The sequence below is a fragment of the Phacochoerus africanus genome, chromosome 1 (assembly GCF_016906955.1).
Source record: "Phacochoerus africanus isolate WHEZ1 chromosome 1, ROS_Pafr_v1, whole genome shotgun sequence".
Classification (NCBI taxonomy): domain Eukaryota; kingdom Metazoa; phylum Chordata; class Mammalia; order Artiodactyla; family Suidae; genus Phacochoerus; species Phacochoerus africanus.
This window is the reverse complement of record NC_062544.1, coordinates 8,115,707-8,142,804: the sequence shown is the minus strand read 5'-3', so window position 1 is coordinate 8,142,804 and position 27,098 is coordinate 8,115,707. Positions and strand designations below refer to the sequence as shown.

The 27,098-nt window shown below is 45.6% G+C and overlaps 1 protein-coding gene across 1 annotated transcript in view; it reads left to right on the top strand.

The window, feature by feature from the left end:
- Positions 1-26,806, top strand: part of CCDC69 (coiled-coil domain containing 69) — a 40,621-nt gene extending 13,815 nt beyond the window's left edge. Inside the window, exons 3-10 of the mRNA XM_047770840.1 lie at positions 3,020-3,089; positions 6,966-7,072; positions 7,541-7,628; positions 22,292-22,365; positions 23,483-23,584; positions 24,097-24,216; positions 25,403-25,500; positions 26,183-26,806. Coding sequence (XP_047626796.1) covers positions 3,020-3,089; positions 6,966-7,072; positions 7,541-7,628; positions 22,292-22,365; positions 23,483-23,584; positions 24,097-24,216; positions 25,403-25,500; positions 26,183-26,360 — 837 coding nt within the window. The 3' untranslated portion in view covers positions 26,361-26,806. The remainder of the gene's footprint in view (positions 1-3,019; positions 3,090-6,965; positions 7,073-7,540; positions 7,629-22,291; positions 22,366-23,482; positions 23,585-24,096; positions 24,217-25,402; positions 25,501-26,182) is intronic.
- The last annotated feature ends 292 nt before the right edge of the window (positions 26,807-27,098 follow it).

Sequence of the window (27,098 nt, the reverse complement as noted above, 5' to 3'; positions counted from 1 at the left end):
TCCAATTTGACCCCTAACCTGGGAACCTTCATATGCTGCAGGTGTGGCCATAAAAAGAAAAAAAGAAAAAAAAAATCTTACAAATCTATATGTTCACTAAACCATGATTTGGAAATTCAAAAATAGAACAATGTAAATATTCAGCAGTGGATTATTGATTACATGATTAAATTCATTCATAAGGATGTAACACTTGGGTCCAGTGCTATGCAGTGAATGCTCATATTTGAAAAAATAAGATAGAAGGATGTAACATAATATTACAGTAATGAACAAATATATATTCCTGCCACTATCATTGGAAAGAGATGTCTACAAATATGTCAATATTAAGAAAATGGAGGAGTTCCCATCGTGATGCCACAGAAACAAATCCGACTAGGAACCGTGAGGTTGTGGGTTCGATCCCTGGCCTTGCTCAATGGGTTAAGGATCCGGTATTGCCGTGAGCTGTGGTGTCGGTTACAGACACGGCTTGGATCTGGCATTGCTGTGGCTGTGGTGTAGGCTGGCAGCTGTAGCTCCAGTTGGACCCCTAACCTGGGAACCTCCATATGCCATGGGTGAGGCCCTAAAAAGCAATGGAAAAAAAAAATGGAGAGGAGAACAACAGAGTGAGGACTGGCCATAATGAGTCTTGAATGTCTTTGTGGGGAGTTAGGGGGGTGGGGCGTTGTCAGGATCTGGATGCTCGAGCACAAGGCCATGTCCCACCTAAGATCTGGAAGCTCTTGGTGGAGAAGAGTTTTTCACCTTCTGGGGTGGTTACTTTGGGAGAAGACAGTTTCTCATGATAAGATCTTAATGATCTTATTTCAGGGAACCTGAGGCCAATGGCAGCCTATGAGATCTAGCAAAGCCCCGTGGGTCTTTGTGCTCCCTGTGCTCTTCCAACTTAAAGGAGCACCTGTGTGCCAGCTTCGAGCTCTTAGGATGGACCAGATGTCACAGGTGCCGTATCTAATCCTCAAAACAGCCTCACAAGGGAACCAAGGCTTGAAGAGGCCATGCGATCCCACAGTGTTGGATTTAGCATCTGAATCCAGATCTGGGTGATGTTAGAATCCCAGAATTCTTACTCCCACTGGTCCAGCCTCTAATCTTCAGAGACCCTGTTCTTCTGCTGATTTGGACATCAAGGCCCCGTGTGCCCATGTCTTCCCTCCCCAAGCTGCAGTTTCCTTGATGTAATAACCTTTGTCTCACAGCGCGGTTGTGAGGAGTGGAGATCAGACCCTCAGGGTCTGAACACCGTGCAAATCGCTGGGTGAAACTAAGCGCTCCTCACCCCCACTTCACAAAGGAGGAGGTGTGAGCCCCGGGGAGGGAAGAGATGTGTGCCAGTTGGTGGAAAAGCCTTGACTGGAATTCAGAAAATCTCACTCCCATAAAAAACGTTGACCAGATTAGTATAACCAGTGGTGACAACAAGGGCAACTGGTGATGTTTATCTCCCTTCCTCCTCCAGCCCAGGGAGGAGAGGTGGCTCCTGTCACCTCCCGAGAGTTCTGTGTTGACAGCTTGTGCCTGGACCAGGCATCCCTCCCCTTGTCAGGGAGGGCTGAGACTTCACAGTGTGGGTGGAGGGGGGCTTAGTTGTCAGACCTGCCAGCCACTGAGAAGATACAGGGACTAGGGCCTGGGGGGGTGGGGGTGGGACAACTGGCTTGTTTGGTTTGCCAGGGTTCATGCTGTACCAGGCTCTGTGCCCGGCACTGTGGGGCAGAGCAGAATGTTCTAGAAGCCTTCCCTTCTCTTCCCTCCTCAACCAGAAGTATGCTTTCTAGCAGCATTTCATTCGTTCTTAAGTTCAGAAAACGGTTAAAAAATTTTATTCTAATAATTATCTAATCTATTATTACAGTTACAGTAAAAAAGTAAATATTTTGGAGTTCTGTCATGGCTCGGCATTAATGAACCCAACTAGGGTCCAGGAAGACTCTGGTTCAATCCCTGGCCTCACTCAGTGGGTTAAAGATCCAGTGTTGCCATGAGCTGTGGTGTAGGTCACAGATGTGGCTCAGATCCCACATTGCTGTGACTGTGGCATAGTCTACTAGCTGCAGCTTGGGAACTTCCATATGCTATAAGTGCAGCCCTAAAAAGCAAAAATATATATATATATATATTTATGGAAACTGCAATTTGGGAACCACTGACACTCCTTTGCGGTACAGAAAGTCCTTTTGTTTCACTTCTTTCCTTTGATCAGATTCAACCACACTGGCCAAGGTTGGTTCAAGCGCCCACTAGGAGTGGCTCAAATACTTGACTGTGCCAGTTGTCCCATAATCTGCCTTGATTGAGTCTTCACCTGCCTCAGCCTTCTCATCTTTAAATTGGGGGGTATTCACATTTCCCAGGGTCCTTCTGAGGATTAGCCAAGATAGGGTGGACAAAATGGCATAGTGCATGGTCCGTCCTGGTTACAGCATCTCACCCACATCTGTCACATTAAGTACTGCTGCCTCCCTGTAGTTGGAGAAGCATCCTTTTCTAGCAGAGAAGAAGCATAGCAGAACCATGGATTGAACTGTGATGCTCTACCTTCAACACGGGGAGCTTGGCTGGAAATTATGGTAGCCACGAGCCCAAAGAGGGAAGGGGGCTTGTCTGTGAACTGGGCTTGGGAATTCAAGTGGGGAAGGACAGCTGAAAGCCATAACTGTGGTGAGGGTAGCAGCAGAAGGTCTGCCTAGGTCCCTGGAGAAGGAAGAAATGGACAGGGAGGGGTCCGTGCGTTGGTGGCAGAAGCCAAACCTCAAGGATCTACAGAGAGCTCCCCCAGCTCAATATCCCCGATGAGGGCTTCCCTGGCCAAGATGGGATGTCCTGCTCTGGGATCCTCTTCCCCTCCCCAGCAGAGGGAGGGCTGCCTCCGGGATGATGAGGGAGGAAATCTGGACACAGGGCGGGGTTTGGACACCTGAAATTCCCATTTGCCATATTCCCAAATTTCCCATAGCATCCATCCTCATGTTCACCTCCCACCTTCGTCCTTCTATCTCATCTCTTCCAGAGGCGCCAAGGACCAGATCAGCCACCCAGATCAGAGCCACAGGAACTGGGGCCCCTCAATGGTGACACAAGTGAGTAGCCAGCCCTATACATGCCCTCCCTGATATCTGTGAGCTTTCCTACCTTGTAGTCAGTGGGCATGATATGGCTATTTAAATCTCTCATGATATCACTTATATCGGCACAAGTGAACCTTTCCACAGAAAAGAAAATCATGGGCATGGAGAAGAGACTTGGGGTTGCCAAAAAGGAAGGGGAGGGAGTGATGGACTGGGAATTTGGGGTTAATAGATGCAGACTATTGCCTTTGGAATGGATAAGCAATGAGATCCTGCTGGGTAGCACTTGGAACTATGTCTGGTCACTTGTGATGGAGCACGATAATGTGAGAGAAAAGAATACACACAAGTATGTGTAACTGGGTCACCTTGCTGTACAATAGAAAATGGATGGAACTCTGTAAACCAGCTATAATGAAAAAAATTAAAAACCATTTATATATACATATATATAAAATCAGTAAATAAATATCTCATGAGATTTTAGTTAGATTACATTAATAGGAGTCTCGTGTCTAAAATCAGGGAGGTGATAATTCCCCCTTGTTCCTGGTTATTGATACCACAATTGGGGCAGGATTTCTGGAAAGTACGTTTTCAAGGGAATCCCGAAAACCTGGCCACAGTCGAGTGGAGAAAGACGAGGCTGGGGAGGACTCTGGAAACCATGTCTAGTAAGGAGCAGTCGAAGCACCAGAGGACTGGCCGTAAACCACCAGGGTTCCCTGCAAGTGACTGAAGTGCCGTCACGGAAAAGAAGGATGCGGCTTGTTCAGTGTGACCCAGAGGCAGAAACAGGCGGGCAGAATTCAGTTCGGTCTCAGAGGATGTTTTGTGTGATCACTGGTGTAAGATGTCAGAGCTGCCTCATGATAGAATGAGCGCCCCATCTTTGAAAGTGTTTAATTACCACCTGGAGGCTGTCAGGAATATTGTGGATGAAGTTCAAGTAGCAGCTAAGCAACTGGGTCAGATGGGTTCTCCAGTCTGACTATACATAGATTTACCTGGCGGGGGGGCGGGGGGGTTGGTGGCAGGGGCAGGAGGTTCAAAGATACAGATTCTGGGGCCCCACCACAGACCCACTAAACAAGGATCTCTGGAAGTGGGGCTGAAGACTGCATTGGTAGTGATGGTAAATCTTCTAAGAAGCTCCTCCCCCATCGGAGCCAGTCTTGGACTGCTGAGCAACGTTTGCAACCCGGAGCCCCAGGATTTATGAGAGCCCGGAGCTCTCTGACCATGATCACTGCCTCCCACCCAACCCCGGACCCAGGGCTCAGGCCTCCTGCCATGGTAGACTGAGCACAGCCTCTTCCCTCACATTTCTCATCTAACCCTGTGCCTAACCCAGCCTAATCCTGTAATAATAATACTACTACGTTTATCTATGTTTATAATAATGCTAACAATGCTAGTATTACCCTCTAATGCTTGTCATGACCACTCAGGAACGATTAGAGAATTTAGCGAACAATTAAGAGCATTTATTGAGCATCTCCAAATGCCTGGCACTACACTCCTTTTTTTTTTTTTTTTTTTTTTGCCACACCCATGATATGTAGAAGTTCCTGGGCCAGGGATTAAACGCATGCCTCAGCAGTGACCCAAGCTGCTGACAGCTGCTCTTTAAAAATTCATTCATGGAGTTCCCATCGTGGCTCAGTGGGTTAAGGACCTGTCTTAGTCTCCCTGAGGATATGGGTTTGATCCCTGGCCTCATTCAGTGGGTTAAGGATCCAGCGTTGCTACAAGCTGTGGTGAAGTTTGCAGATGCCACTCAGATCTGGTGTTGCCATGGCTGTATGGCTGTGGCGTAGGCCTCAGCTGCAGTTCTGCTTCAACCCCTAGCCTAGGAACTTCCATATGCCATAGGTGCAGCCATAAAAAGGAAACAAAAATTCATTTGTTTGTTGTATTTTTTAGATTTCACATATAAGTGATAACGTGTAATATGTGTCCTCCTCTCCCTGGCTTACTGCACTAAGCGTAATACTTCCTAGGTCCATCTATGTCGCAAGTGGCAGAATTTCATTCTTTTTTATGGCTGTGTAATATTCCGTTGTATGTATGTGAACACATGCAAATACCCCATATCCTTATCCATTCATCTGTTGATGGACACTTAGGTTGCTCCCATATGATAGCTATTGTACACTTTTTTTTTTGTCTTTTTGCCATTTCTTGGGTTGCTCCTGTGGCACATGGAGGTTCCCAGGCTAGGGGTCGAATCGGAGCTGTAGCCACTGGCCTATGTCAGAGCCACAGCAACACAAGATCCGAGCCATGTCTGCAACCTACACCACAGCTCACGGCAACGCCGGATCCTTAACCCACTGAGCAAGGCCAGGGACCGAACCTGCAACCTCATGGTTCCTAGTCGGATTCGTTACCCACTGAGCCATGACGGGAACTCCCGGCTATTGTACGCTTAACTGCTTTTTATGCGGGACCAGGCAGAAGAGGGTGGTAGTTTGAAGTGTCTGCTATGGAATCAGATTATGTAGGTTCGTAGCCTTTTATCCTGATTGATTATGAACTGGGTAATCTTGGGCCCTCAGTTCCTTCCTCTGGGAAATGGGGCTGATCAGAGTGCCCACCACACTGGGTGGTTGTGAGGGTTCAGCGTGGAAAGCCTGTGAGATACTTGAAACAGAGCCGGGCATGTTCCTGAGTGTGGGAAGCTTCCTTGCTATCGTTATTTTTAATCCCCATTGTTTTCTGACTTCATCATCTCAACAGCCCCACGAGGTAGGTAGGTATCATTATCATCCTGATTTCACATATTGGGTAACTGAGGCACGGGGAGGGTGGGTCCCAGCTTTGGGTCAGACCCAGAGCCTGTTGGACTCAGAGTGGCATCAGCAGGGCCTGTGGGGGAGTTTTCTGGAGCAAGGACTAGACTTCCTGTTGGCATCTCCTCCTGGCTCACAGCAGCCCCTCCGCCCCCAGCTTGGGCAGATGCCGAAGGTGAAGGTCACATACTCTGACACAGGGCCCAGCAAGTAGAGTGAGTGGCCAGCAAGTGGCCCCTCCAGCATCCTCTGCGAGAAGGGCTGGGGACACTAGCAAAGGGAGAGCCACGTCCTGGATGGACCAGGAGGCAGCTGCTCCTCAGCCCAGCTCCTGGTTGACCCAAAGGCACCCGCTGCCGCTTCTTTGGCTTCTTCAAGAAAAGTTGGACAGGCGTTCCCTCTGTGGTGCGGTGGGTTAAGAATCCGACTGTAGCAGCTTGGGTTGCTGTGGAGGTGCAAGTTCAATCCCCGGCCTGGTGCAGTGAGGTGAAGGATCCAGCTATGGCTTAGGTCGCATCTGTGTCTTGGATTCAGTCCCTGGCCCAGGAAATTCAATATGCCATGGGTATTGACCATAAAACTAAAGTAAAATCTTTAAAGAAAAAAAGGTTGGTTGTCTGTAGTATTGAGTAAAGGCCGCACAGCTATTGAGCATCAGCCACTATTGGTGTTTTGGTGTTTTCTGGTGTTTTTGGCCATGCCCGGGGCATGTTCCCAGTCCAGGGATCAAACCTGGGACCTGAGCCACAACACTGGATCTTCGATTGCTAGTTCCATCAGGGAACTCCCAGTATTTTTTTTTTTTTTTTAATTTAGATATTGGGTAGGGCAACAGCCCCTTTGCGGGCTGAATGTGTCCTGTGAGTTAGCAGCTCTGCTGTGGATTCTAGGAGACTGTTGGCTCCTGCACTTTATGAAGGAGGGTCCCCAAAGCCAGGGAGATGGAAGGGGCTGCCTCTGGAGGCTGATGCCCAACTGAAACCATTCCTGAGGGGAGACCAGGCTCCCCACCCCTTAGCTTCACCCTCCCCTCCCCTCTCTGCTGGGCCTCGACCCAACCTCTGCTCTGGATTTTCTTCTCCCTCCTGTTTAGCCACAACTGTCCATCTCTGCACATCCGAGGAGGCTGGGCAGCACCCGAAGGCTATCGCCAGACTTCTCCAGCAGCATGAAGAGGACAAGAAGAAATGGGCCCAACAGGTAAGTCCCAGCCCTTCTCCTCCTGCTCAGCTAACCTTGTTCAATCCCAGAGTCAGGGGCCAACTTTTGGGTTTATGGTTGTAGCTCCTTTTGCCAAGAAGGGAGTCCGTTATCTGTTGAGCACTTACTTATAACTGATATCCTATAATTGATGAGATTTATTCTGTGCAGTAACATGTGGGGAAACATTGACACAGCAAAGGGCTTCCTGCTTCCATGGCAGCAGAGTTAGAAGACTCCTAAATCCCTTTCCACCTGGTAGTTCTCTGGGAGCTCCCTCTAAGCCCTAAAGAGGGCAAAGGCAGCCCCACCTGCTGTGTCCTCTCTGGGCACCTGTCTTTAGAGTCACTTAGACAAGGGAGCAGGACTCTGATCGCAAACTCCACAGGCTCCAGGGGTCTGTGGGTAGATAAGTGGGGCTTCCCTGAACCACACAGACTCACCCTGCCTGGGACCCTCTGCCCGCAGGTGGAAAAGGAAAGGGAGCTAGAGCTTGGAGAGAAACTGGATGAACAGCGAAGGGTCTTGGAGAAAGAGCATGAGGAGGCTCTGCAAGGTGAGGACAAGGTGCACTCGGGAGGGTGTGGGATGGACCCCTCCTTCCACCTGCGAGTTCACACGGGGACCCCCCCTGGCCCCTCCCTCACACCTCTGGTCCGCAAGCAGTTGGCCTTTTCAGAGGGGGAGTCTGCAGGTCCTTGGACTTGTCCTTTCGGGCAAGTAAAAGGCCGGCCCCATGCTTTGTTTTGTCTTGGCTGAGAGATGTTTTTTCTTTCCATTTTAAAAGCAATCCCTTTTCATTATAGCACATTTGGAAAACCTAGACAAATAGACTTTTTATATTTATTTATTTATTGCTCTTCAGGGCTGCATGTGCAACATATGGAGGTTCCCAGGCTAGGGGTCAAATTGGAGCTGCAACTGCCGGTCTACACCACAGCCATAGCAATGCCAGATCCGAGCCACGTCTGTGACCTACACCACAGCTCACGGCAATGCCGGATCCTCATCTCACTGAGTGAGGCCAGGGATCAAACCCACATCCTCGTGGAAACTAGTTGGATTCATTATCCACTGAGCCACAATGGGAACTCCTAGGAGAATATTTATTTTTATTTTATTTTATGATTTTTATTTTTTCCATTATAGTTGATTTACCGTGTTTTGTCAATGTCTACTGTAAAGTGATCCAGTCATACATATATATGGATATTATTTTTCTTACATTATCATCCATCATGTTCCATCACAAGTGTCTAGATATAGTTCCTTGAGCTATACAGCAGGATCTCATTGCTTGTCCACTCCAAAAGCAATAGTTTGCACCAGTTAACCTCAGGCTCCCAGTCCATCCCACCTGCTCCACCTTGGCAACCACAAGTCTGTTCTCCAAGTCCATGACTTTCTTTTCTGTGGAAAGGTTCATTTGTGCCATATATTAGATTCCAGATATAAGTGATATCATATGATATTTGTCTTTCTCTTTCTGACTTACTTCACTCAGTATGAGAGTCTCTAGTTCCATCCACGTTGCTGCAAATGGCATTCTTTTGTTCTTTTTTATGGCTGAGTAGTATTCCGTTGTGTGTACTCCATTCCACATTTTCTTAATCCATTCATCTATCAATGGACATTTAGGTTGTTTCTATGTCTTGGCTATTGTGAATAGTGCTGCAGTGAACATAGGGTTGCATGTATCTCTTTCAATGAAAGTTTTTATCCAGATATATGCCCCAGAGTGGGATTGCTGGGTCATAAAATACTTCTACATTTAGTTTTCTGAGGTACCTCCATACTGTTTTCCATTGTGGTTGTACCAATTTACATTCCAACCAATAGTGTAGGAGGGTACCCTTTTCTCGACACCCTCTCCAGAATTTGTTGTTTGTTGACTTGTTAATGATGTCCACTCTGACAGGTGTGAGGTGGTACCTCACAGTTTTGATTTGTATTTCTCTAATAATCAGGGATGTTGAGCGTTTTTTCATGTGCTTGTTGACCATCTGTATATCTTCTTTGGAGGAGCGTCTATTCAGGTCTTTTGCCCATTTTTCAATTGGGTTGTTGATTTTTTTTTTTTTTTTTTGCCATCGAGTTGTATAAGTTGTTTGTATATTTTAGAGATTAAGCCCTTGTCAGTTGCATCATTTGAAACTATTTTCTCCCGTTCCGTAGGTTGTCTTTTTTTTTTTTTTTTATGGTTTCCTTTGCCATGCAAAACTTGTCAGGTTGGAGTTCCCATTGTGGTGCAGCGGAAATGAATCTGACTAGGAACCATAAGGTTGCAGGTCCAACCCCTAGCCTCGTTCAGTGGGTTAAGAATCCGGCATTGCCATGAGCTGTGTGTCGGTCATAGATGCAGCTCAATCTAGAGTTTCTGTGGCTGTGGCATAGGCTGGCAGCTACAGCTCCGATTAGACCCCTAGCCTGGGAACTTCCATATGCCACGGGTGTGGTCCTAAACAGGACAAAAAGACAAAAAAAAAAAAAAGCTTGCCAGTTTGACTAGGTCCCATTGGTTAATTTTTGGTTTTGTTTCTGTTGCCTTGGGAGACTGACCGAAGAAAACATTTGTATGGTTGCTGTCAGAGAATGTTTTGCCCATGTCTCTTCTAGGAGTCTGTCTTATGTTTAAGTCTTTAAGCCATTTTGAGTTTATTTTTGGGCATGGTGTGAGGGTGTGTTCCAGTTTCATTGATTTACATGTGGCTGTCCAGTTTTCCCAGCACCACTTACTGAAAAGACTGTTTTTTCCCATTTTATATTCTTGCCTCCTTTATCAAAGATTAATTGACCATGGGTGTTTGTGTTTATTTCTGGGTTCTCTATTCTGTTCTGTTGTTGTGTATGTCTGTTTCGGTACCAGTACCACACTGTCTTGATGACTGTGGCTTTGTAATGTTGCCTGAAGTCTGGGAGAGTTATGCCTCTTGCTTGGTTTTTGTTCCTCAGGATTGCTTTGGCAATTGTGGGTCGTGTATGGTTCCGTATGAATTTTTGCATTGTTTGTCATAGTTCTGTGAAAAATGTCATGGGTAATTTGATAGGGATTTCATGGAATCTATATATTGCTTTGAGCAGTATGGCCATTTTTCCGATATTAATTCTTCCAACCCAGGAGCATGGAATATCTTTCCATTTCTTTGAATCCTCTTTAATTTCCTTGATTAATGTTTTATAATTCTCAGCATGTAAGTCTTTCACATCCTTGATCAGGTTTATTCCTAGGTATTTAATTTTGGGGGTTATGATTTTAAAAGGTATTGCATTTTTATATCCTTTTTCTAATATTTCATTGTTAGTATACAGAAATGCAAAGAATTTATGAATGTTAATCTTGTACCCTTCTACTTTGCTGAATTTGTTAATCAGTTTGAGTAGTTTTTGTGTAGAGTCTTTAGGGTTTTCTATGCATAGTATCATGTCATCTGCACGGAGTGACAGTTTTACCTCTTCTCTTCCAATTTGGATACCGTTCATTTCTTTTGTTTGTCTGATTGCTGTGGCTAGGACTTTCAATACTATGTTGAGTAAAAGTGGTGAGAGTGGGCATCCTTGTCTTGCTCCAGATTTTAGCGGGAAGGCGTTGAGCTTTTCTCCATTGCGTAGTATATTTGCTGTTGGTTTATCATAAATGTTATGTTCCTTTGATACCCACTTTGGTAAGAGTCTTTATCATGAATGGATGTATGACTTTGTCAGATGCTTTCTCTGCATCTATCGAGATGATCATGTGGTTTTTGACCTTTCTTTTGTCTGTGTGGTGTATGATGTTAATTGATTGGTGTAATGTTGAACCACCCTTGTGAACCTGGGATGAATCCCACTTGGTCGTGGTATACGATCTTTTTTATATGTTGTTGGATTTGGTTGGCTAAGATTTTGTTGAGAATTTTTGCATCTATGTTCATCAAAGATATTGGCCTATAATTTTGTTTTTTGGTAGTATCTTTGGTTTTGGTATTAGGGTAATGGTGGCTTCATAGAATGTCTTTGGGAGTATTCCTTCTTCTTCAACCTTTTGGAAATTTTTAAGAAGGATGGGTATAAGTTCTTCTTTGTATGTTTGGAAGAATTTGCCTGTGAAGCCATCTGGTCCTGGACTTGTTAGTAGGGAGTGTTTTTATGATACATTCAATTTCATTTCTAGTGATTGGTCTTTTCAGTTGATCTTTTTCTTCTTGATTCAGTTTTGGCGGGCTGTAAGTCTCTAGAAAGTTGTCCATTTCTTCTAGGTTGTCAAATTGGTTGGCATGTAATTGTTCACGGTATTCTCTTATGGGTTTTTTGTTTGTTTGTTTTTGTATTTCTGCAGTATCCATTGAGATTTCCTAGGAGAATTTTTAAATATCCATTTTCCTTCTCCATGTTTATGACATTCCTTAGAATTTATGGTGAGTTTGATTTTTTTTCCAAGTGACTTTTTATATGTAATTCGCTCATCATATAAAATTGAGAATATATGGATTTTTTTTTTTTTTTTTTTTTGCTATTATTTTGGGCCGCTCCTGTGGCATATGGAGGTTCCCAGGCTAGGGGTCGAATTGGAGCTGTAGCTGCCGGCCTACGCCAGAGCCACAGCAATGCGGGATCCGAGCCGCGTCTGCAACCTACACCACAGGTCACGGCAACGCCGGATCGTTAACCCACTGAGCAAGGGCAGGGACCGAACCCGCAACCTCATGGTTCCTAGTCGGATTCGTTTACCACTGCGCCACGATGGGAACTCCGAGAATATATGGATTTTTTAAAAAAGATCTTTTAGCACAATGGATGGAGCTCAGTCTCTGCAGCCATGGTCCCTGAGTTTGAACTCCAGCTCTGCCACTTTCCAGCTGTATAACCCTGAATAAGTTAGTAAACCCTTATTCATAGGGTCTTTATGAGAATTAAACATTGTAATTTATAGATTGATAGATAGATAGAATCTAGATGTCTTTGAAGTCTTTGATATTTCACAAGATATTTAGCAGATAATTATTAGCACTTATTATTACTGGGAAAGTTAAAATTGTGTGTAACTCCATCCAGAACTAGTCACTATTACTTTTTTTTTTTTTGTCTTTTGTCATTTTAGGGCCGCACCAGCGGCTTATGGAGGTCCCCAGGCTAGGGGTCAAATCAGAGCTATAGCTGCAAGCCTGCACCACAGCCACAGCAACATGGGATCTGAGCCATGTCTGTGACCTACACCACAGCTCACAGCAACACAGGATCCTTAACCCACTGATAGATGCCAGGGATCGAACCTACATCCTCATGGATACTAGTCGGTTTCGTTAACCGCTGAGTCATGACAAGAACTCCACTGTTACCTTTTATTTTTACTTTATTTTTTTGTCTTTTTAGCTATTTCTTGGGCTGCTCCTGTGGCATATGGAGGTTCCCAGGCTAGGGGTCTAATTGGAGCTGGAGCCACCGGCCTACACCAGAGCCACAGCAACGCAGGATCCGAGCCGCGTCTGCGACCTACACCACAGCTCACGGCAACGCCGGATCCTTAACCCACTCAGCAAGGCCAGGGATCGAACCCGCAACCTCATGGTTCCTAGTTGGATTCGTTAACCACTGCGCCATGACGGGAACTCCCACTGTTACCTTCTGATATAGATCCCTTTGAGTTCTTCTTTTGTATCTACCAAGAGTATACAACTACACACATACACACACTTTGGGAGGAGGAGATAACTTGATTTTTTCATTTTGAACTGTATTAACATCTAGTCAGTAAACTCTTGTAGCACAAATTGTAGCAAGTACACAGCATTCCAGTCTGTACCATTGTTCATTTAACTGAGCCCCTTTGGTTAAGCATTTTGGCAATTTCAGACTTTTGCAGTTGTTTATAAAAGCAATGATACTTACTCAGTGAACCCCATTTTGTAAAATCTTTGCCACACTGGTGATTTTATCATTAGAATAACATCCTCGTAGAGATGGTATGGCAAAGTTTATGTATATATATGTAAATGGAATGGTACAATCTGTGGCCCCCACACCTGGCTTCCTTCACCCAGCATAACATTTCCAAGGCTCATCCATACTGCAGTGTGTGCATTTGTACCCGATCCCTTTCTCCCCCCAGTTTTTATTACACCATTCCTTTTCGTGGCTGAATAGTATTCCATTGCACAGATGCCCCACCCTTTGTTATCTATTCATCAGGTGATGGATACCTGGGCTGTGAACCAGTGCCACCAGTACAAGCACCTGCTTAAACACTTGCTTTTATATTTTATTTTTTATATCTGGCCATACTGTGCCATGGCTTGATGTGGGATCAGTTTCCAGACCAGGGATGGAACCTGGGCTGCAGCAGTGAAATCATCAAGTCCTAATGGCTAGACCACCAGGGAACGCCCTTGAACAGTTGCTTTTAGTTCCCTCAGGTGTAGCCCAGGAGTTGAACCTCTGGATCATATGGTAGGTAATTCTATGCTTAACTTTTGGAGAAACTGTCTGGCTGTTTTCCACAGTGGCTGAACGGGCATTTCAGTCCCACCAGCAATGCACAAGGGGCACAATTACACCACATCCTTGCCAACACTAATTTTCCCTTGTTGCTACTATAATTATTATTATTGCCATCCTAGTGAGGGCAAAATCATATCTCATAGTGGTTTTGATTTTCATTTCCCTAAGACTAATTTTGCTGAGCATCTTTTCATGTGCATCTTGGCCATTTGTACAGCTTCTTTGGGGAAGCTTATCTAGGTTTTTGATGCTCTTGAGGTTGACTTAGAAAATGTTTTCTTTAGTGGGAAAATAAAAAAAATTTAATTTAATTTAAAAATTAGAATGATTAAATTAAAAAAAAAAAGAAAATGTTTTCTTTAATCACCAGTATCTGCATGAGCTCTTTCCCCAGAATTACTTATCTTTTTAAAACATAGGTAAGATATTTTATATGTAAAATTTTATATCACTTTTTTTCATTTTGTTTTGTTTTGGTCTTTTCAGGGTCACACCCGTGGCATATGGAGGTTCCCAGGCCAGGGGTTGAATTGGAGCTATAGCCACTGGCCTACACCAGCCACAGCAATACCAGATCCGAGCCCCGTCTGTGACCTATACCACAGCTCATGGCAACCCCAGATCCTTAACCCACTGAGCGAGGCCAGGGATTGAACTCAGGTCCTCGTGGATCCTAGTCAGGTTCATCAACCACTGAACCACTCCGGGAACTCCTATCCTGTTGTTTTTTTATTATTATTATTTAACATTGTAGCAGATATGTTTCTAGGTAATTCTGCTACTAAAATGTTTGTAAGGTCTAGAGCATTATATACATCGTTTGCCTTATTTCCTGTGAGTCTAGACATACAAATTTTAACTCTTGTAAGTAACACTGTGTTTTGCATACAGATGTGCCCACATTTTACATTGTATCCTTAGATCCCCAGAAATAAAATAACTAGAACAGAGGTCTGAACAATTTTAACAACTTTGAAACATATTTCAACATTAGCACAAAACATTTTGAAACAGAATTGAAGCCCTTGCCCTGGAAATCTGAAGGGTTGTGTTTTAATACTAATGTATCCTGTGAAACTGGGCCTGTCACTTGACCTTAGTCCACTTTTTTATTATTTTGTATTACAATATAGTTGATTTACAGTGTTGTGTCAATTTCTGCGGCACAGCATAGTGACCCAGTCACGCATATGCTTAGTCCACTTTGCAGTTCTCTAAAAGCTACCTTCCCCCAGTCCCAAGGCTATTATGGGAAGATAAGTTTCTTTGCTAAGCTAAGCTCCGCTTTGATATTTTTAGCAATGTAAATATATCAATAAGAAAATTACCTTATGGTAATAACCCCAGAAGGGAAGGGACTGCTGGTCTTCAATTCTTCCCATCCGTCAGAATTCTTTCATAGTCATTTTTAAATTGCTTGGTACTTACTTGCTCTTCAGTAAGTGTGTATTAAATGAGTGACTGAAAGCATATGGGGGGAAGTACATGGGCTTTTATTTGTTTGGGGGGAACGTATGCAGATAACTGGGAGAGTCTAGTTTTCACATCTGATGCCCTTTTGTTGTCTTTTATTTGCTCTTTTTATTTTTTAAATTATCGTACATTAAAATTGACTTTTTGACATATAGTTTCATAAGTTTTAACACATGTACAGATTACCCAACACAGAATGGTTCCATCACCCCCAAAACACTCTCTCGGGCTGCCTATTTGTACTCACACCCTCCCCCACCCCATCCCCTGGCAACCACTGATCTCCTCTCCACCACTATGGTTTTGTCTTTTTAAGACTGTTATATAAACAAAATGGTGCAATGTAATTTTCAGCATTGGCTTCTTTCCCTCATCGTGATGCCTTTAAGTCCTGTAAGTGTTCAAGGGTATCCACGGTGCCTTCTTTCTCCCGGCTGAGTTGTGGTCCAGGGTTCGCTCATCCCCGGGTCCCAGGACATTCAGGTCATTTCTAGCCTCAGGCAATTATGAAAAGAGCTCTTCTGAATATCTGTGTTCCAGTTGCTGTGTGTTCATAAATTTTGGGTAAATACCTAGGAGTGAAACGGTCATATGATAAATGTAAGTTCAGCTTTAGAAGAAGTGACTAGGAAGTTCCCTTGGGGTACAGCAGTTTAAGGACTCAGCCTTGCCGCAGCTGTGCTGCAGCTGTGGTTCGACTCCTGGCCCGGGAACTTCCTCATGCCTCAGTTTGGCCAAAAAACAAAAACAAAAGAAATGACTAAACTGCTTTCCTTAGGGGCCATCATTTTACATTCTTATCAGTGATAGACAAGTTCCACTGTTCCTTCTCACCAACACTTGTCAATAATTTTTATTTTCATTCTAATATGATATCTAATATGATAATTAGTGATATCTCATTGTAGGTGTAATTTTCATTTCAATAATCTTTGGGATTTTGTTTTTGTTTGGGTTGTCTTTTTTTTTTTTTCGCCTTTGGCTGCACCTGTGGCGTGAGGAAGTTCCTGGGCCAGGGAGCACTATAGCAGTGACGTGGGCTACTGCGGTGACAACAGTGATCCTTAACCAGCTGCACCAGAAGGGAATCCTGCATTTCAATAATCTAATTGTGTCTCTTGTGTTTATTTGCTGTCTGTGTATCCTCTTTGGTCAAACATTTCTTCAAATCTTTTGCTCATTATAATCAGCTTGTTTGTTTTGACTGTTGAGTTTATATGTACACAAATATATATTTATATAAACATATATATTTATTTATTTAGGTCTTTTTATGGCCACAGCCAGGGCATATGGAAGTTCCCAGGCCAGGGGTTGAATCTGAGCCACAGGTGGGTCAATGCCAGATTCTTTAACCTGATGTTCCTGGCTGGGGCTGGAACCCCTCCCCAGTGACCTGAGCCAGCCACTGCAGTCAGGTTTTTAACCCACTGCACCCTGGCAGGAAGTCCAAGAGATCTTCATATATTTTAGATATAAATCCTTTGTAATTGCAAGTATTTTCTCCTAGTCCGTGTGGGTGGCTTTTTTAAAATTATTATTCTCTTGATAGCCTTCACAAAGCAAAGCTTTTAACTTTGATAAATTCCAAGTTATTTTTTCCTTTATTAGTTATGCTTTTGGTGTCTTGTCTAAGAACTCTTTGCTGAACTCCTGGTAATGAAGATCTAGGTTTTCTTCCAAAAGTTCCGTGGTTTTAAGTTTTCATTTAGATCTATGATCCATATAATCATATGATTTTTTTCTTCTTCAGATTAATATGGTAGATTGCATTGAGTTTCAGATTTTGAACTAGCCTTATATTCCTGCCCAAAAAACTCCCCCCCCCCCCAAAAAAAAAAACCTACCCATGCGGTCTTTTTGTATATTACTGAATTTGATTTGCTAATGTTTTCTTGAAGATGTTACTGTGTTCATAAGAGCTGGTCTGTAGTTCCCTTTTTTGTGCTGTTTCGTTTTAGCGTCAGAGGAAAGCTTGCCTCATAGAATGAGTTGGGAAATGTCACTTCCTCTTCTTTCTCTGGAAGAGATTGTATAGAGCCGATACTATATATATAGGCTACATCCACAGTGTGTGGAAATTCCTGGGATCCAACCCACACCACAGCAGTGACAACATGGGGTCCTTAGCCCACTATGCCACAAGGGAACTTGGTACTATATCACTTTTAAATATTTGCAAGAATGTGTCCGTGAAACCTAAAGATTTGAGCAGACATTCGACCAAAGAGGATTTACTGGCAGCAAATAAACACAAAGAAAGATGTGCTTTGACATTGCTTTTCCAGAAAGCATCGACGTACATATGTCATGTCTTTAACAGTTAAAGGAACGTCTGCGTTGTGTATTTTTCCTTGGATGAGTTTTTGTAGTTGGTAGTGTTTCCAGAATTGGTTCTTTTTATCTAAGCTGTCAAGTTTATGTGCGTAGAATTGTTCATAGTGGGCCCTGACTATTGTGTTAAATGTCATTTCTGTCTATAAGGATAGCCCCTCTTTAGTTTCTGTAACTGGTAATCTGCATTCTCTTTTTTTGTCAGTCTTGCTTAAAGTTGATCGATTTTATTAATCCTTTTGAAGAACCAGTTTTTGTTTTCACTGATTTTTCCCCATTTCTCTGTTTCCAATCTCATTGGTCTCTGTTCTTTTTATTTCCTTCCTTATGCTTGCTTTATAGTTAGTTAGCTCTTTTCTCCCTTTCTTAAAGTAGAATCTTATTGATTTGAAACCTAACACTTAGTGCTATAAATTTTCCCTTAGGTACTGCATTATCTGCATACTACAAAGTTGATATTTTTTGTTTTTATTTTTGTCTAGTTTAAAATATCTGATTTCCCTTGAGACGTCTTCTTTGGCTCTTGGGTATTTAAAAGTGCATTTCACAAGTTCCCATCATGGTTCAGTGGTTAATGAATCTGACTAGGAACCATGAGGCTGCAGGTTCGATCCCTGGCCTTGCTTAGTGGGTTAACAATCCGGCATTGCCGTGAGCTGTGGTGTAGGTTGCAGACGTGGCTCTGATCCCATGTTGCTGTGGCTCTGGTGTAGGCCGGTAGCTACAGCTCTGATACGACCCCTAGCCTGGGAACCTCCATATGCCGTGGGAGCGGCCCTAGAAAAGGCAAAAAGACAAATAAATAAATAATAAAAGTGCATTTCCTTCTAAGTGTTTGGAGCTTTTCCAGTTCCTTTTTGTTACTGATTTCCAGTTTGATTCCATTGTGGTCGAGGAACATAGTTTATATTTCATTCCTTTTAGAATTTGTAAAGGCTTGCTTGTGATTCAGGATATGATCTATCTTGTGAATGTTTCATGTGCACTTGAAAAGAATGTATATTCTGATTTTAGAAATGAATCAAATCAAGTTGTTGATGGTGTCATTCAGTTCTCTATTCTGAGTGTCTACCTTTTCTATCTGAGGAGTGTGCAAGTCTTCAACTATGTCCAGGTTGGTTCCATTATGGTCAGATAACAGTTTATATCTCATTCTTTTTATAATTCGTAAAGGCTTGTTTATGGGGAATGTTGAAATCTTCACCTGTAATTATGCATTTGTCTGTTTCTCCTTTCAGTTCTGTCTTTGCTTCATATAATTTGAAGACCGATTGCAGGTATATAAATATTTAATATTCTTATGTCTTCCTGGAGACAGGACGGACCCCTTTATCATGATGTAATATACTTCATCCCTGAAAATCTTCCTTATTCTTGAATGTTGCTTTTCTACTCTTTTACTTCTAACCTACTAATGATATATTTAAAGTGGGTATCTTATAAATAGGACATAGTTGGGTTTGTTTGCTTGTTTGTCTTTCATCTTTTTAGGGCTGCACCCATGGCATATGGAGGTTCCCAGGCTAGGGGTCTAATTGGAGCTGTAGCTGCTGGCCTACACCAGAGCATCTTTTTGTCTTTTGAGGGCCGCTCCCGCGCCATATGGAAGTTCCCAGGCTAGGGATCTAATCAGAGCTACAGCTGCTGGCCTATGTCAGAGCCACAGCAACGCCAGATCCGAGCTGCTTCTGTGACCTACACTACAACTCATGGCAACACCTGATCCTTAACCCACTGAGTGAGGTCAGGGATCAAACCCGCAACCTCATGGTTCCTAGTCAGATTCATTTCTGCTGAGCCACGATGGGAACCCCTGGGGTTTTCTTTTTACATCCCTTTGCCTTTTATTTGGACTGTTTAGACAATTTAATGTTATTGATATGGTTGAATTTAGATCTGTTGTTTTCATACTTATTTCCATTTGTTCTGTTTTTTCATCCTCTATTTTCTCTTCCCTGCTTTTTTGTGGAATATTTCAACATTTTTTAGTATTCCTTAACTTACCTAGTCTCTTTTACTCTATCTCTTTGTGTATGTATATGTGTGTATTTATATGTACGTATCAGTTATTGATCTGAGAATGACAATATGCATAGCAGCCTACTTAGAATTAACATTTTACCACTTCAAACGTGATGTACGAACCTTACTATGATGTGGGTCTCTCCTCTCCCCTTTTCTTGTACTTAGTCTTATGTATTACATCTACATACATTGAATGCCCCATCAAAAAATGTTATAATTTTTGCTTCTAACGATCATATTTTAAAGAGCTCAAAGGAAGAGGAACAAGTCTATTCTATTTATTAGTTTTGTTGCTTGTCCACAGTCTCTGAAGTTCCAAGTTGCCCTCTGATACCATTTGCTTTCTTCTAAAGAATTTCCTTGAGCAGTTCTTTCAGAGCAGGGTCTGTTGCTGATGAATTCTCTTGTTTCTTCAACTCAAATGTCTTTATTTCACCTTCTTTCCTAAGCACACTTTTTACTGGAGATAGGATTCTGGATTCACTGTTTATTTCTGCACTTTTAAGATGTTCTTTATTCCATCTAATCCTAATTTTAGGATTAGGCATATGGAGGTTCCCAGGCTAGGCATTGAATCAGAGCTGCAGCTGCTGGCCTACCACAGCAACTTGGGATCTGAGCTGAGTCTGTGACCTACACCACAGCTCATGGCAATGCCAGAGCAAGGCCAGGGATCAAACCTGTGTCCTCATGGATGCTAGTCAGATTCTTTTCCACCAAGCCATGATGGGAACTCCCATAGTCCCAATATTTCTAATGAGAAATCTACACTTATTCAAACTTGCATCTTCTATGCAATATGCCATTTTCCTTTGGTTCTGTTTCAGATTTTTTTGTCATTGGCTTTCAAAAATGATAGGTCTGAATATAGATTTCACTGGGTTTACTTTGGTGATCTGGGAACACCTTTAATCTGTAGGATTACATTTCACTAAACTTGAGAAGTGTTTAACCATTCTTGCTTTAAATAACTTTTCTACCCTGCATCCTGAGTCTCTGATGACATAAATATTAGACATTTGGGGATTGCCTCATGGGTGCATGAAGATCTGTCCATATTTTTCCAATATTTTTCTATTTTTGTTCAGATTGGGTAATTTTTTTTCTTTTTTTGTCTTTTTGCTATTTCTTGGGCCACTCCCACGGCATATGGAGATTCCCAGGCTAGGGGTCGAATCAGAGCTGTAGCCACCGGCCTACGCCAGAGCCACAGCAACGCGGGATCCGAGCCTCGTCTGCAACCTACACCACAGCTCACGGCAACACCGGATCGTTAACCCACTGAGCAAGGGCAGGGACCAAACCCGCAACCTCATGGTTCCTAGTCGGATTCGTTAACCACTGCGCCACGACGGGAACTCAGATTGGGTAATTTCTACTGCTGTCTAAGTTTTTGTCACTCCTGTTCTTCTTTTGAGTCCACTAAGTGAGTTTTTTAACTTAAAATTTCATCTTGGTTTTATAATATCTATTTGGTAAGACTTTATGGTTTTCAATTCTTCTGAAGAGTGTTCACCCTTTAGAGCATTTTTAGAGTGGCTTTCTATGTAATAGGAAAGTGTCCTAATAATTCCAGCATCTGTGGCCTCTCGATGTTGGCATCTGTTCAATGTCTTTTCTCAGGAGAGTTGAGAAAGTTGTCCCACTTTTTTGCATGCTTAGTACTTAGAATTGCATGCTGAGAAATTTTGGATTTGTATGCTGAGCAATTTTGTATTGCCTTTGGGGCATTTTGAATATTTGAACACATCAGATTCTGAGTCTTATTTAAGGTAGACATCTTGGTTGAGTGGCATTTTGAATTCTTCTTGCCCAGTCTTCCTCCTACCATTTACTTTTCAGAGCCTGAAAATAGTTATTCCATTTGTTCTGTCCTGATTTTATAGCTAAATTCACTAGACTGGATGGAGTGAACTTCCTCCCTCTTACCTGGAATTGAACTGGTCTTGATATGCCAACTAATTAAGCAAATTATGTCCATAATTTATAAAATCTAAGCCTATAGTTTTTACGTAGCTGAGCTTATCCACTTCTGACAGCTCCATCACATATTATTGAACACTCTTTTCCCTGTGTCACTGCCTGCTGCCTTGGGTACCTGGCTTTGGCCGCATTACACTTTCCTGGCTTCTCTCCTATTTCCCATCCCACCCAGTAACTGGTCATTTCCCTGTTGTCTTCTTTTGGCTAAGACAAAATTGGAATTTCCCAAAAGGAACTTTGGAGGGGAGGTAGGATGAAAAATCAACTCTGTGAATCTGGGAGGCGATAAGTCCAGCCCTGCCCAGCAGTGCCCAGCCTGGAGAGCCTTTGCGTGTCTTTTTCTCACCCCTTAGAGACAACTAGACCAGGCTTACTTAGACCCACTTCACAGCTGAGGCAACAGGACATTTAAATATTTCAAAGGATGTCCTCCAGATTTCTCAGAAGAAAGCAGAATCAAGACCAGGTAGCTTTCCTGGCCCCAAATCTAATGTACTTACCACAGTGTTTTTCTATCATTTGACAACCAGTGATTGGTTCAGTGATTTTGTGCTTTGGGTAACCCACCTGACAGACCATCAGCCCTGTGCATTTTCCACAGCATGCTGTGGTCTGAGATGAACAGCCTGCTGCAAGATCTGTGGATCTTGGCTTCAGCCAAGGTCTGGGTGGCAGCCACAGTTGTGTAGGAGTCACAGGTCTTCCCAGGATCTCATCTGTTTCCATTCCCTTGGGCTTCTATTAAATACCTCCTATAGTTTGGCCTAGCCCCAAGCCCATGAGATAGAAGGATGAATAAAAGCATCCTCAGACTCCTGATCCCTATGGCCCAGGGGGTCACCTGAGCTCTCTGGCCCTCATGGACCTGCCAGAAGGGCTTAGGATGAAGGGTCAGGTGTCTGGACTCACGCACGTCTCCTTTTTCTACAGTCCTCCGGGCCTCCTATGAGCAGGAGAAAGAAGCCCTTATCCACTCCTTCCAGGAGGCCAAGGCGGCCCTGCAGGTGAGAAGAGCTGAGCCGTGTCAGCCTCTGCTGCGGTGACCGCATGATTAGCTCAAGAGGCCTTGGTTTGAGAGTAGCATGGGCCTGTTTTTCCCAGGGCTTTAGAGACTTCCTGTCCTGGATACCACACTGTGATTAGAGCAGGTGGGTGGATGCACAGGGAGCTGTGGAAGCAGGAAAGAAGGCATCTGACCCAGCTGGGCTGGTCAGGGGTTCCCTAGAGGGAGTGAGATGGAAGCTGGGGTCTGAGGACAGGTTAGAATTTTTTCAGATGAAGAAGGGTAGGAAGAGTGCCTTAGAAAGAAAAAAAAGGAGTTCCCGTCGTGGCGCAGTGGTTAACGAATCCGACTAGGAACCATGAGGTTGCGGGTTCAGTCCCTGCCCTTGCTCAGTGGGTTAACGATCCGGCATTGCCGTGAGCTGTGGTGTAGGTTGCAGACGAGGCTCGGACCCCGCGTTGCTGTGGCTCTGGTGTAGGCCGGTGGCTACGGCTCCGATTCGACCCCTAGCCTGGGAATCTCCATATGCCGCCGGAGTGGCCCAAGAAATAGCAAAAAGACCCAAAAAAAAGAGTGTTTATAGACAGAGAGGAAAGGTCAAAATGATAGAGTACCCACTGAAACAGGTCCATGATGCCTGAGTGTAGAGCATGAGTGGGGGAGCGCTGAGGCTGGAGGGGGAGACAGGGACCAGGGGGTGGAGCCTGTGAGCCAAGATATGGGGTGCACTACCCTGAAGGTGGGGGGCGAGGTGTAGGTGGGAGAGATGCTTGGCCGGGGAGAAGCAAGGAGACAAGAGTGCACCTTGCAGCTGGACCAGTGATAGGATGTATGGCTGCACTAGGAGGTATGAAGACAGGAGCAGTGAGAGGAGAGAATGGGAAAGGGCATTGAGCCTGATTTGCATATGTGTTGAATGCCAGGCCACCACCGGCCTTGAATGCCCTGATATTGGCCCCAAGGCTACGGAGGGAGTGGATGGATGTTTCCAGCAGTGGGTCAAATAGAAGCAGCCTGCATTGCTAGGTGGAGCAAAGGCAGACTGAAGAACCCAACACGGACCCCTCCCTGGGGGTCACCTCCAGCCCTTCATCCTCCCCTTCCCTCTGCTTCGCCAGGAGACCATTGATGGCCTCACTGCACAGCTGGAGGCCTTCCAGGCCAAGATGAAGAGGGTAGAGGAGTCCATCCTGAGCCGAGACTACAAGAAGCACGTCCAGGTAGGTGGCAAAATCGCCAAGGCCTCTCCTTCTTGACTCACCAGGGAGGTCCAGGTCTTGGCAATAGGAAAGGCCAGTCCCTCTTCAAGTTCAGGGCACAGACCTGACTCTTACCTTCACAAAGGCCTGGAAGAAACATCAGTCCCCTGTCACCAAGGGGGAAGGTGAGGCTGAGAGAGAGAGGCCCGCGAGGTGGTCGAGTGCTCAGATTCTGGATTCAGAGAGAACTAGGTGTAAGGAGCAAACCTCCCACTTAGCGCAAGCCACGTAATCCCTCTGAACCCCGGTGTCCTCCTCTGCAAGGGTCCTAGCTCGTGCCTCCAGGGGCTCTGTTAGTCGAGAATGAGATAAAGCCCATCAAGCACTTGCCATGGGCTGGGAGCAGGTGTCCCGAGTCAAACAGAGTTGGGGGCAGAAAGGGGAGGGACCTCCTGCCACCCCACCCCACCCCCCCCCCGCCCCCAGTACTCCCTCCAGCTGGTCTGCTGAGGTCACTCCATGTCCCTGTCTAGGAGTACGGGAGCCCCAGCCAGTTTTGGGAGCAGGAGCTGGAGAGCTTACACTTTGTCATCGAAATGAAGAATGAGCGGATTCATGACCTAGACAAGCGGCTGATCCTCACGGAGACAGTGGTCTGTGGGCAGCAGCAGCGGGGGGGCGGGCGGGAGGCAGCCTCATACTTCCGCTTTGTGGGCATTTCCTCTGTCCGGTGTGCAGAGGGATGGTTCCTTGAGGAGGGCCCCGCCTGGTCACACCAGCTTCAACCTGCTGGCCATGCTGGCCCTTGAGCTGCTGAGGCTGGTCTGGGTCCAGCAGTGGCTCCTTCTCATCCAGGTCCTGTACTTTTCTTGTCTACGCATCTTGTTGTCACTTGGGTGACACTGGGGCAGGTAGCCTGGCTAATCAGGAGGGGCTGGCCAGTGTCACAAATTGCACGGGAGCTGAGAAATGAGTCAAGGCTGGGAAAAAAAAAAAAAAGACATGGAAAGCCAGAGTCAGAGGGGACAGGCCTGGGCAGTGGTGGGTGTTAAGGACACAGGTGGCTATGTCTCCAGGAGAAAGGAGGCCTTGGGAACCTAGGATTGAATGCGCACAGGTATTATATTGTCCCAGAAGACGTCCCCTGGCTTCCTATGTGCCACACAACCTACTTTTTTTTTTTTTTTTTTTTTTTTTTTTTTTTTTTTTTAGGGAGCTGCACCTGCGGCGTATGGAGGCTCCCAGACTAGGGGTCGAATGGGAGCTGTAGCTACCAGCCTGAGCCACAGCCACAGCCGCACAGGATCCAAGCCATGTCTGCGACCTACACCACAGCTCACAGCAATGCCAGATCCTTAACCCACTGAGCGAGGCCAGGGTTCGAACCCACATCCTCATGGATATCAGTTGGGTTCTTAACCCTCTGAGCCACAACGGGAACTCCCAATACAACCTAGATTTTAAATCAGACCATCTCGGATGTCACCTATAAATTGTGTTTAACCAGTTTTGTAGAATAGCACAACAGATAACATTTATATAAATTATACATGCTTGACTTTTGGAGAACCCCAAAAAGCCTTCCTCTTATGAGCTGGTGGAGAATTTCAGATGATAGTGGGCATCTGCTGTCTTTAAAGAGTCTTGCCTGGCAAAGTTGGCAGCCCTGGGCTCCTGCCTGAGTCGCCTTGTTCCCAGTTATCTTATTGCTTCATGAAATGTAACGGTTGTTCTAAAGTGAACCAGTCTTTTCCGTGGCCACAGATAAGAGGGAGGGGACGGCACGGACTGTGCCGAATGAGGGTGGTGGCTTCCTGAGCTCGCTCTGATTTGTTACAGAAAGAAAAAAACCTGCTGCTGGAGGAGAAAATCACCGCCCTGCAGCACGAGAACGAGGACCTGCACGCCCGAGGCCACAACCAGATGGTTGTATCGAGGTAGCTGCCCCCACCCCGACTCTTCCCACCCCCAGCCCCTTTTATTTATTAAAATCTCCAGTTGGGAGAGTCTCCAAGAGGCCCGGGGAATGGATCGACCCATGAGCTCAGGCCCCTCTGGGGAAAGTGGCTCCCCTCCTCCGGAGCTCAGAGTCCCGAGAGCCCAGCTCTGCCCAGAAACCTAAGTCTCAGGGCTGAGGCAGCTGTGTGTGTCCCCATCCTGGCTGAGTGGGCTCCATGGGAAAAGCCAATCCAGGAAGAAGGAACAGGAAGCTTAGCGCTCCAGAAGCCACACAAAGGAACCAGCTGTGAGAGCTCAGTCAACGCGAGCTGGGATCGTGTGTCACACGTAATCTGTTGACTACGCATTATCCGCTCTAATGCTCATAATTACTCGGAGCCGAGTCCTGTTACCATCCCATTTAAAATTTGGGCCAGGGTGAATGCCTTGTCTGAAGTTACACATGGAAGCGGTGGAGCAGGTGCAAGCCCAGAACTGTCTGCCCGTGAGGCCCACACTCCTTGGTCCACAGACAGACTTGGCTCTTGGGGACAGGCAAGCCATGGGGTGGTGGCCCATCCAAGGACAGCTTCCTGGAGGAATGGGTTGGTCTCTGCAGTTGCCAGAGGCCCCAAGAGGTGGTTCCCCACATGCAACCCTGGGCCCTGTCTGCATCCACAGGCAGCTCTCAGAGGACCTGCTCCTTGCCCGTGAGGCCCTGGAGAAGGAGATCCAGTTACGGCGGCAGCTCCAACAGGAGAAGGAGGAGCTGCTCTACCGGGTCCTGGGGGCCGACGCCTCCCCCGCCTTCCCCTTGGCCTCCGTCACCCCCACGGAGGTCTCCTTCCTCGCCACATAGGGCCTGGGCCACCACGATGCCTGTGGTCACAGCTTTCTCTCCAGGACCTGGCAGAGAACAGGGCAGGGACCTCTGGTCCTTTTCCCAGGCGGAGACGAGGACAGGAGTGAGAGGGGGAGCCAGGCTGCGTGCCCATGAAGCCTGGGGGCTCGGGCCACAGAGCACCACCCATGGGGCTGCCCAGGCCTGAGCATCTTTGCCCCTGGAGCTGATGCAGGGAACAAACAAGAGGAATCCTCTCTCCCCCCCCCCCTTCTCCCTGCACAACTTGGGGGGGGGGTGGATCTGAGGCTCCCCCGGGGGCAGCCACGCCACACTGATCACCTGAGCAAGAGGCGACACCCCCCTGGTCCTAACTTGTCAGCTTCGCTGCTGCCTCATCAACCACTCAACGTTCCCCCTCTACCCCGGCTTCTCTCAGCTCTAAACCATTTGCAGAAACTGAACAAATGGCCCTGGAGTCCCTCCCTGTCCCACTGGGGGATTTGTCTCAAGGTCAGACTAGGGGACCGGAGAAGACATGGGCCAAACCCTGTGAATCAAACTAGGAAAAGGGAGCAGCTGGGAGGGGGCACTGGAGGCCCTGCCAACTGCAGGACGCGTGGTAGAGTCCCGGGCCCAGAGTCTGGTCCATCCAGGGCTTACAGGCTGGGCTGCTCCTCCTGGACCAGGCAAGGCTCACTCCCCAGCCCTCCGGCTCCCTCAGTCTTAGTGCCACCAGGACACGGGGGCCACCTA